Source organism: Bubalus bubalis, chromosome 16 (assembly GCF_019923935.1).
Source record: "Bubalus bubalis isolate 160015118507 breed Murrah chromosome 16, NDDB_SH_1, whole genome shotgun sequence".
NCBI classification, from domain to species: Eukaryota; Metazoa; Chordata; class Mammalia; order Artiodactyla; family Bovidae; genus Bubalus; species Bubalus bubalis.
The window spans coordinates 34,270,048-34,284,225 of NC_059172.1; the positions used below are offsets into that span (position 1 = coordinate 34,270,048).

At 41.4% G+C, this 14,178-nt stretch overlaps 1 protein-coding gene and 1 pseudogene across 1 annotated transcript; one reads left to right on the top strand and one right to left on the bottom strand.

Annotated features, from left to right (window-relative positions):
- Window positions 1-1,783: 1,783 nt before the first annotated feature.
- On the bottom strand, window positions 1,784-2,728 carry LOC102402923 (olfactory receptor 52K2). The gene has a single exon (XM_006062015.4). It carries the CDS (start codon window positions 2,726-2,728, stop codon window positions 1,784-1,786), a length of 945 nt encoding a protein of 314 aa, XP_006062077.4.
- Window positions 2,729-13,099: 10,371 nt separating this feature from the next.
- On the top strand, window positions 13,100-13,923 carry LOC102402604 (annotated as a pseudogene).
- The last annotated feature ends 255 nt before the right edge of the window (window positions 13,924-14,178 follow it).

Sequence of the window (14,178 nt, forward strand, 5' to 3'; positions counted from 1 at the left end):
TGATGCCATCCAGTCATCTCATCCTCTGTCGTCCCCTTCTCCTCCTGCCCCAAATCCCTCCCAGCATCAGGGTCTTTTCCAATGAGTCAACTCTTCGTATGAGGTGGCCAAAGTATTGGAGTTTCAGCTTTAGCATCAGTCCTTCCAAAGAGCACCCAGGGCTGATCTCCTTCAGAATGACTGGTTGGATCTTCTTGCAGTCCAAGGGACTCTCAAGAGTCTTCTCCAACACCACAGTTCAAAAGCATCAATTCTTCAGTGCTCAGCTTTCTTCATAGTCCAACTCTCACATCCATACATGACCACTGGAAAAACCATAGCCTTGGCTAGACAGACATTTGTTGGCAAAGTAATATCTCTGCTTTTCAATATGCTGTCTAGGTTGGTCATAACTTTCCTTCCAAGGAGTAAGCGTCTTTTAACTTCATGGCTGCAGTCACCATCTGCAGTGATTTTGGAGCTCAAAAAAATAAAGTCTGACACTGTTTCCATTGTTTCCCCATGTATTTCCCATGAAGTGATGGGACCAGATGCCATGATCTTAGTTTTCTGAATTTTGAGCTTTAAGCCAACTTTTTCACTCTCCTCTTTCACTTTCATCAAGAGGCTTTTTAGTTCCTCTTCACTTTCTGCCATAAGGGTGGTGTCATCTGCATATCTGAGGTTATTGATATTTCTCCCTGCAATCTTGATTCCAGCTTGTGCTTCTCCCAGCCCAGTGTTTCTCATGATTCCACTGCATATTATTGTACAAATATTCATATTTCATTGCCCACCACAATTCATTTTAAAAATGGAATGTTTTCACCATGTTTAAGTAGACAATTCCATGAGGAAATATGGTCAAGAAGGGTTTTTTCACTCAACTTCTATGGAATCTAAACAAAATGATTAACATAAAAGCTGGTATAAATGATTCTCAACACTTAATATGCATTATTTTGAGTATGTTGGCTATCTCCTGTATGGTATAATGTTGATTGTTCTTCATGTCTCAACTTGATTGCTATCAACATCAACTACTCTACCAGAACATGGAACATGAAACTTTGTAAACCACTTTTAGACATCTGATTAGTCACAGCACCTTCTCCACACACTGCACAAAATTCTTTTCTGCATTTCAGTTGTATTTTTTCCTTTCTTGAATTAATGCATAATATGCCAAAAATGTTGTTTTCATCTTCAACATTAAAATTACTTTTGTAGCCATAAGTTTTTTTAAATGCATGCTGATATGACAGCTGTCCATGTACAATCTAACAAAACTGTTTCAAATGAAGTGAAAGACAACTAAACACTACTAGAGCCATCTTATGGGGGAAAAATGAAATGAACCTTTTGGCCAATCCAATATTTAAGCAGAGAGCTGTCAGACTAAAGGAACATTCCTGCCTTGGATGAAATGTTGATCCTTATCTAAGTCTGGGCTGGATTAACTTATCAAATCCACTAGTAAATTATCTCACAAGCATCTCTGTGTTATTAGGTGATGTTGGGGAGAAGAGTGGGTCAAACCTTTGCCTCTGATAGAAAATTGGAGTCTTTGCTGTCTTCTCTAAGTCAGCAGTTTGAGTCCTAGAGGCTACCAGAATACAAGGAACCTTGAGTCCTCATCAGACTGGTGATTCCAAGTTTTAGGACACCAGTTCATTTTTCATTTCACCAGAAAAGAACTGAACACAGAAGTCTGGTAACCCTCTACCTTCTTCATTCTCATTCCCTTACCCCTATTCAGTTTTCTGCCTATCCCACTCTATCTCTGCCAGCACCTCACTGTCACTTACACATCCTTTCTCAGGAACAGTCCTAAGACTCGTTCACGAATCTGCTTAGTCTTGACCCCATAGATGATGGGATTGACCATGGGTGGGAAGAGCAGATAGAAATTGGCAAGAAGGATGTGCACATGTGGAGCAGCCTGGCGAGCTACTCGGTGCATAACTGAGGAGATGACAACAGGTGTGTAAAAGGCTAAAATAGCACCTATGTGAGACACACAGGTCCCAAAGGCCTTATAGCGGGCCTCCTGAGAGGCGAGCTGTAGAACTGCATGGAGGATGAAGATGTAAGACAAGGTAACAAAGAGCAGGTCCAACACTACTATGAACATGGCCACAGCAAGGCCATAGATGTTGTTGAAGCGAGTGTCCCCACAGGCCAGCCTCACCACGGCCATGTGCTCACAGTAGCAGTGGGCAATCACTGGACCTCGGCAGTAGTGGAAGCGTCTGAGCAGAAAGGGGAGAGGAGTCATTAGTGTCACAGCCCGAGTCACAGCAGCCAAGCCGGTCTTGGTGATAAGTGGCCTGGTGAGGATGGTGCTGTAGTGCAGTGGCTTGCAGATGGCCACATAGCGGTCAAAGGCCATGGCCAGCAGCACTGCTGACTCCATGATGGAGAAGGAGTGGAGAAAGAACATCTGGACCAGACAGGCATAGAAGTTGATCTCTCGATCCCTGAACCAGAAGATGCCCAGCATTTTGGGAAGTGCTGTAGAAGAAAGGACCAGATCAATGGCTGCCAACATGGCCAAAAAGAGGTACATGGGCTCGTGGAGGGCTGCATCAGCCTGAATGATGAAGAAGAGGGTGCAGTTGCCAAGCAGGGCCAGTGTATAGGCTGAGCAGAATGGAATGGATATCCAGACATGTAGGTGCTCCAGGCCTGGGATCCCCATCAACAGGAAGACTGCTGGATGAGTTAAGGTGATATTGGAAGCTGACATGGCCAACAGAAATTTTCTTTCTCTGGTCTCCTTACACAGGGCCCTTCCAGGGAGTACACAGTGTCAGCAGGATTATAGTGTTCAAGTTCAAACTCTTATCATTTACATGGAAGGCTTAACCCTTGACCCTACTTCTGGACCTTAAAAGAAATTACAAAGTAATCATAATATGAATTGTGGAACATTATATATCATCTCTGCCCTTAAGATGCTTATAAAACTATTGAATGGTCAGGACATCAAATTGCAATAGAGCTAAGAAGGCTTCCTTCATAAAAGAAGTGTGGATGAAGAGTTTTTGTGGTTTTTGTGTAGCCAAGGACAGCTTTATAAAGGACATAGATACCTGCTCAATTCAAATCTTACCCTAAAACATTCACTGTCTTCCTTTGCCTCCCATCTCAACCTGTACTCTTCATTACAAAGGGGAGTTTCTCTTCTGAAATGTCAAGCTTGAATACATAACAAATAATTAAGCCTGGCACTTTCTGAAAAGTTGCTTCCTCTAAGTATTGATATTATTGGTCATTACCTGACACTCAGAAATCTCAAGTAAGGCCATAAAGCCCCATCACCTCCAGTGAAAAGCCCCATTATTCTCCTTCCCTTCAAATTTAACTTTTATCTTGATATACTTCTACCTTCAACTACTTTTCCTTCTACAATTCATGACATTCAGAAGAGATGCTCCACTCAATTTTTGAAAGATTGGCCTCTGAATTTCTTGGGTTTCACATCTTGTTCTTTCTGGGATTTTTTTTATCTTCTTTCCCCTGCTTTTACCATCATTTATTGTGAAAATGCAGAATCATTTGTTTCCCAAAATTTTGAACAGTGTCCCTTCTCTTTTCTCTCAGTTCCTACATAAAGTTTCTTCTGAGGATTAACTGAGATAATCTTTTTTGTTGTTGTTGTTGTTTTTTTTTCCTTTGTATCACTTTATTTTTTTTCTTATGTGATATTATACATGTTTTAATGCCATTCTCCCAAATCATCCCCTCCCCCAAAGAGTCCAAAAGACTGTTCTATACATCTGTGTCTCTTTTGCTGTCTTGCATACAGGGTTAGTCTTTTAAAACACTCAATATAGTAGATAAAAGGATAAAGAAAATGTGGCATACATGCACAATGAAATACTATTAAGCCATATAAAAGGAGAAAATCCTGCATTTGTGACAACACAGAGGGACATTGAGGGCATCATGCTAAGTGAAACAAGTAATACTAAGAAAAGCAAATAGTGTGTGATATCACTTACACATGGAACCTAGAAGAAAGAAAAAAACCAACTCATAAAAACAGATTGGTGGGGTTTGGGGCATGGTTGAAGGTGGTCAAAAGGTACAAACTTCCAGATATAAAATAAGTAAGTTCTGGGGATATAAAATGAAACATGGTGACTTCAGTTAAAAATAGTGTAGGGACTTCCCTGGTGGTCCAGTGGTTAAGACTTCACCTTCCAATGCAGGGGGTATGGGTTTGATTCCTGGTCGAAGAGCTAAGATGCCACATGCCTTGTGGCCAAAAAACCAAACCATAAAATAGAAGCATTATTGTAACAAATTCAATAAAGATTAAAAAATACTCCTATATTTGAAAGTTGTTAAAAGAATATATTTTAAAGTTCTCATCACAAGAAAAATAACTATGTGAAGTGATAGATATTAACTAGTGGTAATCATTTTGTACTATATCCATGTACTAAATCATTGTATTATACACTTTAAACTAATTCAATGTTATGTCAACTGCATCCCAGTAAAACTGGAAAATTTCTTAAAAAAAAAAAGCACAAATCTAGAACATTAAAAAGTGCTCAGTAAATGTGAACATGTATTCGAATTGAGAAATCTAAAAATATTGACAGTCATATGGGTGGTAAGTGTTAAAGACCAAATTTGAACTTGGAGAACTCTGGTTTCCTACCTTCAAATTCAGGGTCTTATATCACTTCAATCTGCTTCCACCTTGTTGCTCCACAAGTAGTTCATGCTCAGGTTAAATAAAACTAACTCATTGCCCTAGTATAGAAAAAAGCTTTACAGTCTAAAGAACTGGGCCCATATAGTGCCACTGTACCAGCAGGAACTCAATCAATGATATTTTTAAAGTTTTAGCTTCCTCACCTTTCAATAAAGGTAATAACTATACTTCCCACGACCATCTTTATTGAGCTTTATTGTGAAGAAAGATGGAATCATGAGAACAGACCTTGATAACTGTAAAGCATTGTACACATACCACCATTACTGTTGTCCTTCCTCAGCACAAATCTGCCCTATTTTCCAAAAGTTTATCTTGATTAATATCAGCACAATCCTGTATCCCTGGGCTTCAAACCTTCCTCCAGCTAATAGCCCTTGTTTCTCTTTCCCTTCACAGCACAACTTGTTTACAAGTTTGACTATATGAAATCTCTGCTTCCTCATCTCTCATTTAATTCTCAATCTTTCCCAATCTAGCTTCCATCTTCACTACTCTCCATACACTGATCTTATCACCTCCTTTCTCCTCACTCTCACCTTCTCCTTTTCTGCTTTTTATTCTCACACTTCTCTAGCTGTTCTCTTTGATTTCTTTTGGCTTTTTTTTTTTTTTTTTTAATCTGTCTCTGTCCAGGGAATTCTCAGATGCATGGCTTTTACTTTTACTATTAGATATTTCCAGTTAGATGTTCCACAGTCATCACAAATAAAATATGGCCAAAACAAATATTTCTATCTCCCCACAAAATATTTCCTCCCCGGGATGTGTCCATCTCAGTAGGTATTACTGCTGTCTGTCCTATATCAAGCTCAGAATCCTAGAGACAATCATTAATCTTTTCCCTCTTCCTTCATATCCAGTTCATCAGTAAATATTAATCTGCAAAATGTATTTCACACCCTATGCTTTTCCTTTTCTCCTGCCAACATTCTTATTTAAATCACCATCATCTTTCACCCACACTACAAAAGCCTCTCATCTGGCATCAGTGGTCTGTATATTGGACACTCTGTAATCCATTCTCCTTACTACAGATGAAGAGACTGCAGCTGCTAAGTCGCTTCATTCGTGTCTGACTCTGTGCGACCCCTTAGACGGCAGCCCACCAGGCTCCTCTGTCCCTGGGATTCTCCAGGCAAGAACACTGGAGTGGGTTGCCATTTCCTTCTCTAATGCATGAAAGTGAAAAGTGAAAGTGAAGTCGCTCAGTCGTGTCCAACTCCTAGCGACCCCATGGACTGCAGCCTACCAGGCTCCTCCATCCATGGGATTTTCCAGGCAAGAGTACTGGAATGGGTTGCCATTGCCTTCTCCGAGATGAAGAGACTATTAAGGCTAATTTATATTATGCTGGGCCTTTCCTAAGACCTTCTTGGAATTACCATTACACTAAAGATGAAATCCACACTCCGACCCTGGTTTACAGGTACCTGCAGCATCTGGTCCCTGCTCATTTTTCAGCCTCATCCCCTTTCACCTATGCTTCAGTCATACAGCTTCTGCCACATCCTGCTCAATAATGACACCCCGTGAATCATCTGAATTCTCTCATGCTGTTCTTCTCCTCTCTATGCCCTTTGTATTCCCAAAGTCACATCATCTCATGCCAGTGTCACTAGAAAGCTCTCCCTATAGTTTTCCACCCTACTCCATCTATCTACCACAGTGTGAAAGACCTACTTAAAACCACTGGCAATCTCATGACTACAAAAACAAAGAAAACAAAAAAAACTTAAAACTACTTAACATGGACACAAACTTGGTCTTACCTAAAATTAGCCTCACTTCTTACCATTCCTCTAAAAAAATATTCATCCTAGGTTCAGCCATACTGAAGTATCTGCATCACTTTCTGGGACAGTCTTGCTTGCAGCTCCCAATATTTATCTGGAATACTTTCCTTTGCCTATTTCCACACCTGGCTAAGATCCTGCCACCATCTTGGTGAAGCCTTCTCAGACCCCTCCCGGAAGATTTTCTCAGTGTTTTCAATGAGGACTCATTAATGGGCTGAATTAAATAACACAGGGAGAGAGTGATGTATGTTGTTAATGCACTTATCTGTCCATTCATTGGACTGTGTATGCTTTTAGTACAAGAATTTTGCCTTCTTCATTTCTGTATTCACAGACTCTATTGAACCTGGTTGTTGCTCAGTAGGTGTTCTTTAAATAAATTCATAGGGGAGGGAGGCTCAACAGGGAGGGAATACACGTATATTTATGGCTGATTTGCATGGCAATATGGCAGAAACCAACAGAACACTGTAAAGCAATTTCCTCCAATTAAAAATCAATTTTAAAGTAGTCATTAAAAGATAAACAAATGCATGAAGGACTGTCTTCATGAAGAAACTTCCTCTTCTGTGCTGCTGGATAATATATCATCTGATGCAAAGTGAGGCTTACTGGATATATCTCAACCACCTCCACAGATGGAAATTCTGTAAAACCCTCCATCAGTTTTGGCTAACTAGGTCAGAATAAGAAGTTTTTTTTTTTTTTTCTTTTTTGAATTAGAAACTTCTCCAAGTATAATTTGCATTTCCTCTGACTAAGCACTGGGATCAACAACATGGAAGCCCCATGACTCTGAGGCTGTGTTTTTACATTTACTGCCAGTATATCCTTGGTACCCATAGAGAAATTCACTAATATTTCTTGAATGAATGAGAGAATATCCTCTTCTCTATGGTATCATCCTATCCTAAGTGAATGTGCTTTTCCAGTTCCAAACAGGTTTCCCCTCCCTGAGGATCCACTTCCTGGGAGCTCCTGTAGACCATCACTGGTCCTCCAGTCTCTGCCCACACAACCTCAATCTCACAGCTTCCCATTCTGTTGAAAATGCCTAATAATTCATCATCTTCCCTCCTTCCAGATTCAACAAAAATACACCTCTAGTGTCATTTATAATACAACTCTGCTTATCTGGTTTCTTCTCTTTTCCATCACCCTTCAGCCTGCTTGGCAGGAGTGTTCTGGCAAGTCCTTATCTGTCATTGTCTTGTTTTTTGCCTCCACAGCCAGAATGTCAGCAAATGACAAAAGAAAGCCTGTGCCATTTATTTCAATGTCTGCCCTGAAAGTGTATGTGGCTCTATATCTGGAGAGTATTTAATCAGTGATGTAGTGTAGGTAGGCTACACCTTTAACTTGAGAAGATCCTAGAATGATGATGTATATGGGAAACTGAATCCTCAAGTGATCCTGGAGGATATAAGAGAGAGATAAAGGACTGAATTTCACATCTTCTGACTCTTATACCAAGATTCAGTCTACAGGACTACACTGAAAAGATAGAACTCTGTGTTGCTACACCTTTAATAAGCAAGTGTAGCTGATTCCATTTCTTATTTTTGATTTCTCTTTTTTTTTTCCCTAGCCCATTTCAGCAGCTGTGACTGAGGAGGGGCCAGACTGAGGCAGGAGGGGAGCAAGTAGCACTCACAGGAGGGAGGTACTAACCTCAAAGATTAAACTTGAACAACTCTGGTTTCCTACTTTCAAATTCAGTGTCTTATATCACTTATATCTGCTTCTACCTTGTTTTTACACAAGGTCTGGGTCACTTAGCTAAGGTCTTATTGAGGTTGCCCCTAACACATGACACAGGAGCACAGGCCTGGGAGGCAGAAGGGGGTTTCTTCTAATACTAATGGGATAGCAGGACCTAGGCTTGTAGAAGATCAAATATTTGGGGAGGGGTGAAAGAAGGTCTCCTCTTAGACAAGGACAGACATACGAAGATGAGAATGACAGAAGATGAGAAATTCAGGAGATGAGGTCATACCACAGAGAAGGCAAGTTTTCTGTCCAGACATGAGTCCATGAGAAATGAATCTGCCCTGTGCACCCTGGGTTCATGCCTCTGATCTAGCCTGTTCTCCTCAAACATGAAGCACTCTTGGCTTTTTATTCAACATTTGGGTAGTCCCTCTGGTGGCAGTGGTTTAGTTGCTAAGTTGTGTCTTACTCTTGCAACTCCATGGACTGTAGTATTCCAGGCTCCTCTGTCTGTGGGATTTCCCAGGCAAGAACACTGGAGTGGGTTGTCAATTCCTTCTCCAGAGTAGTGATTAGTATGTAGTCAGGTTTCTGCTGTTATCCTGGTTATTCTGTTTTTTTTTTTTTTTTTTTTTTTTTTTTTCTGCCAGCCCCAGCTCACATGACATTTCTTAGATCTGAGACCCCCAGGCCTCCTGTTCTAGCCCTCTGGTTTTTGGCTGATCCCAGTATAAGTTCCCCTTCTCTGGTGTACTTGCCTCTCACGCCAGTTGTGCAGCTCCCTTACCATGCCCTGTGATCTTCTGTCCCCCACCTACCACCCACCACAGACCCACATGATCTCACCCCTCCGCATTATGCTTGGTTCATTTTCTGGAGGCTTTAGGACAAAGGGTGCAGTTTTCCTCTTTTAGTGAGAGAAGGGTGGGAAAGAGGGTTTTAAAGAGATCTGGCTAATTCTCATGATCAATTACTCTATTCCTCAAAGAAAAAGGAAATGGTAGGCCTTGTCCCTGAGGTACATCTTAAAGGGACCCAAGATGGACTGGTGTCTTCTCTGGGGTGACTCTGGGGACATTCTGTCCCTGTCTCCAGTCCTCTGGGGTCCCTTCCCTGCTTCCCCTCACATTCTATTGCATCAGTCACTTCTCTCTGGAGGCAGAGAATCCTCTGGTCTCAGCAAACACTGTGCCCCTCTCCATCCTCACTCTCCTTTCACAGCAGGTCCTGCTGAGGACACAGCCTCCCCTGAATATGCAAATAGATGCCTGTTGTTAGGGCTGAGTGTGACTTAATACAAGCAGGGTTCAGCCACAACTAGATCAAAGTTTTCTATTCATTTTGTGTTTGATTTGGAGTTTTGATTTTCTGCTGTATTGTGGATAGAACTGTGGTTGGATAGCTAAGGTTATGAGTGAGAAATTAGGTTTGAGTCCCAGTCTGTGACTTTGTTGAGGCTGTTAATCTCTCTGCTCCTTGGATTATTTCCTTATCTATCATATGGGGAACCTCATCCCAGTCCTGCCCACATCTCACAATTTAGGGAGGATCCAATGTGATCACTGGGGAATAATTACCAATGTCATTATTGCTTCAGTTCAGTTCAGTCGCTCAGTTGTGCCCGACTCTTTGCGACCCCATGAATCCCAGTACACCAGGCCTCCCTGTACATCACCAACTCCCGGAGTTCACTCAAACTCATGTCCATCGAGTCAGTGATGCCATCCAACCATCTCATTCTCTGTTGACCACTTCTCCTCCTGCCCCCAATCCCTCCAAGCATCAGGGTCTTTTCCAAAGAGTCAACTCTTCACATGAGGTCGCCAAAGTATTGGAGTTTCAGCTTTAGCATCAGTCCTTCCAATAAATACCCAGGACTGATCTCCTTTAGGATGGACTGGTTGGATCTCCTTGCAGTCCAAGGGACTCTCAAGAGTCTTCTCCAACACTACAGTTCAAAAGCATCAATTCTTCGGTGCTCAGCTTTCTTCACAGTCCAACTCTCACATCCATACATGACCACTGGGAAAACCAGAGCCTTGACTAGACGGACCTTTGTTGGCAAAGTGATGTCTCTGCTTTTGAATATGCTATATAGGTTGGTCATAACTTTTCTTCCAAGGAGTAAGCGTCTTTTAATTTCATGGCTGCAGTCACCATCTGCAGTGATTTTGGAGCCTCCCAAAATAAAGTCTGACACTGTTTCCACTGTTTCCCCATCCATTATTGCTTAATTAACCATTAATAACAATACCAACAAACTGTGGGAAATTCTTAAAGAGATAGCAATACCAAACCATCTTGCCTATCTTAGAAACCTGAATGGAGGCCAAAAAGCAACAGTTAGAACTGATCATGGAACAATAGACTGTCTCAAAATTGGGAAAGGAGTATTACAAAGCTGTATGTTGTCACCCTGTTCATTTAACTTACATTCAGAGTACATCCTGTGAAATGCTGGCTGGCCTGGCGAAATATCAACAACCCTGGATATGCAGATGATACCACTCTAATGGTAGAAAGCAAGAGGAACTAAAGAACCTCTTGAGAATGAAAGAGGAGAGTGAAAAAGCTGGCTTAAAACTCAACATTCAAAAAACTAAGATCCCGTCCCATCACTTTATAGCAAATAGAGGGGGAAAAAGTGGAAGCAGTGGCAGATTTTATTTTCTTGGGCTCCAAAAATCACTGTGGATGGTGACTGCAGTCATGAAATTAAAGGTGAATGCTTCTTGGAAAGAAAGCTGTGACAAAGCCAGACAGGATATTAAAAAGCAAAGACATCACTTTGCCAACAAGGTCCATATAGTCAAAGACATGGTTTTTTTCCAGTAGTCATGTACAGGTGCGAGAGTTGGGCCATAAAGAAGGCTGAGTGCCAAAGAATTGATGCTTTCAAACTGTGGTGCTAGAAGACTCTTGAAAGTCCATTGGACAGCAGGGAGATCAGTCAATCCTAAAGGAAATCAATGGTGAATGCTCACTGGAAGAACTGATGCTGAAGCTCCAATACTTTGGCTACCTGATGGGAAGAACTGACTCATTGGAAAAGGCATTGATGCTGGGAAAGATTGAAGGCAGAAGGAGAAGAGGGTGACAGAGGATGAGATGGTTGGATGGCATCACTGATTCAATGGACATGAACTTGGGCAGACTTCAGGAGATGGTGAGGGACAGGGAAGCCTGGCATGCTGCAGCCAATGGGGTTGCAAAGAGTTGGACATGACTTGACAACTGAACAACAACAACATTATATATTTGTCAGTCCTGATCTCCCAATTTGTCCTATCGTCCCCTGCTTCCTCCATCCATATCCACATGTCTGTTCACTACATCTGAATCTCTATTCCTGTCCTGCAACTAGGTTCATCTGTACCATTTTTGTAGATTCCACATATATGCATTAAGATATGACATTATTCTGACTTACTTCATTCTATGATGGAATCTAGGCCCATCCACATCTCTAAAAATGACCCAATTTCATTCTTTTTAATGGTGGGTAATATTCCACTGCATACATATACCACATAGTCTTCATTCACCAGTTGATAGACATTTAGGTTGCTTCCATGTCCTGGCTTAAATTAATAGTGTTGCAATGAACATTGGGGTACATGTGTCCTTTTGAATTATGGCTTTCTTAGGGTGTATGCCCAGTAATGGGATTGCTGGGTCATGTGGTAGTTCTATTTTCAGTCTGCTAAGGAACCTCCATACTGTTCTCTACAGTGGCTGTATTAATTTACATTCCCACCAACACTGCAAGAGGGTTTCCTTTTCTCCACACACTCTCCAGCATTTATTGTAGATTTTTTGATGATGGCCATTCTGACTGGTGTAATATCTATTTGCAGGTTTGATTTGCATTTCTCTAATAATTAGTGACATTCAACCTCTTTATGTGCCTCTTGGCCATGTCTATGTCTTCTTTGGAGAAATGTCTATTTAGGTCTTCTGCCTATGTTTTGATTGGGAATTCCTCTAGTATACACAGGAACATATTTTGGTATGCCCTTGGATCCTAATAAAACAGAAAGAAGACCTGGAAATAGTTTTGTGAATATTCATCTTTCCATTAGCTCTGGACTCCGAGTAAGGGCATTTCTTTGGGCAAGTATTCATCTAGGCCTCATGCTTCTCCACACTAATTATTTTTTATTTCCTAGGGAGAACATTCTCCACCTCTGGGATATCTTCTCCACTCAGCCTCCAAGAAGGCAGAGTGCCCTTGCAGACACACAAAACTGAGCTCTAGTCATCAGCTCTCACATTTTAGAAATCACTTTGTTGTTAAACCCTCTGGAAAGTCTTCACATGACCACATCCACCTTGATTTTGGCCTGAAGATTAAACATTGAGGCTCATCCAATAGCTAATGCTGGCCCCAAGATTAAGCTTTATCATAGGCTCTAGAGAGTCCCATGGGTCTGTCTATATCCCCAGATGCTGTCACTTATTTTTCAGCATCACTGTGTCTCTAATCAAGGAGTGTCCACTCTGAACCTTGCTAATATGATTCTGAGAAATCTCAAAACCAACCTACAGAGTTATTAAGTGGCTCAATAGTCACCTGTCCACCTAAGGTCATTTTCATTGTTGAAAGAACATTATTCCTTGAGAGTCACTTTGCATAAAGATATGCATTTCATTCAAATAAACATTTTTGGCTTCTGCTTGGTAAATTTGTGGACATAACACAGTAATGGCATGCCATGACATTATTCTATAACTTCAAAGAAATTTTATAGACTCTTATCTAGTCAATGATCCTATTCCTTTTTATGGGACCTAAGAATATTCTTGTCTTTAATTTCTGGAAAAAAAAAGTTTTACCACATTTTGGGGCACAAGTGAGAAGGTGCACTTATAACTAGCTATGCTCACTTTTCATAATGTCTGCTTAGCACTCAGTTTCTTCCAGTTCACTGGTATTTCAGAACAGGAGTCTGTGCATATCTGGCTCTCCATCCACTTTGACTCTATGTACCTGGTAGCTGTGGTGGGGAATGTCACCATTCTAGCTGTGGTAAGGGTGGAGCATAGCCTGCACCAGCCCATGTACTTCTTTCTGTGCATATTGGCTATCATTGACCTGGTTCTGTCCAGGCATCTTCCTTGCCATGGCCTTTGACCGCTATGTAGCTGAGACACACTCCCTCATACCACAGTGCTCACACATACTGTGGTGGGATGTTCGGGGCTGGCTGGCCTCTGCTGGGGTGTCCTCTACATTGAACCCTTGCCTCTGATGATCTGCCTGCGGCTTCCCCTTTACAAAGCCCATGTCCTCTCCCACTCCTACTGGGAACCCCTGGCCGTGGTCACCTTGGTAGATGGTGACAGCAGGGTCAGCAATGTCTGTCAGATAAGCACTGGCTTTATGGTCTTGATCCTGGACTCAATGGCCATTGCTGCCTCTTATGTGATGATTTTCAGGACTATGAAGGGGCTGGCTACTCCTGACCTCAAGGGGACATGTGGTTCTCACATTTGTGCTATCTTGATCTTTTATGTTCCCATTGCTGTTTCTTCCCTCATTCCCAATTTGGTCATGGACTGCCTATTCCAGTCCACACCTTGCTAGCCAACTTCTACCTCCTCATTCCTCCAATCCTCAATCCCATTGTCTATGCTGCCTGCACCAAGCAGATCCAGGAAAGACTTCTCCAAATTCTCAACATAGAAACTAAAATCAAATGAATGATACTCTCTTCTTTTAAATAAGCTCATGGAGGAAGTAAATATGGTATGCAGATTCCTATTTGGGAACTTCAAGGAGTCTGAAATGTTAGGTCCTGTGTTCTCTGGGTTTTATAATTCCAAAGGAATGCTAAAAAAGAAAGTACAACTCTAAATTCTAAAGGGCGGAGGACTTTTTTTTTCTTTACTTAAAGTATATTTAAGCCAAAGAAGACAAAACAATCAGTAACAAGTAGTACTTGTTATTTGGTGTTT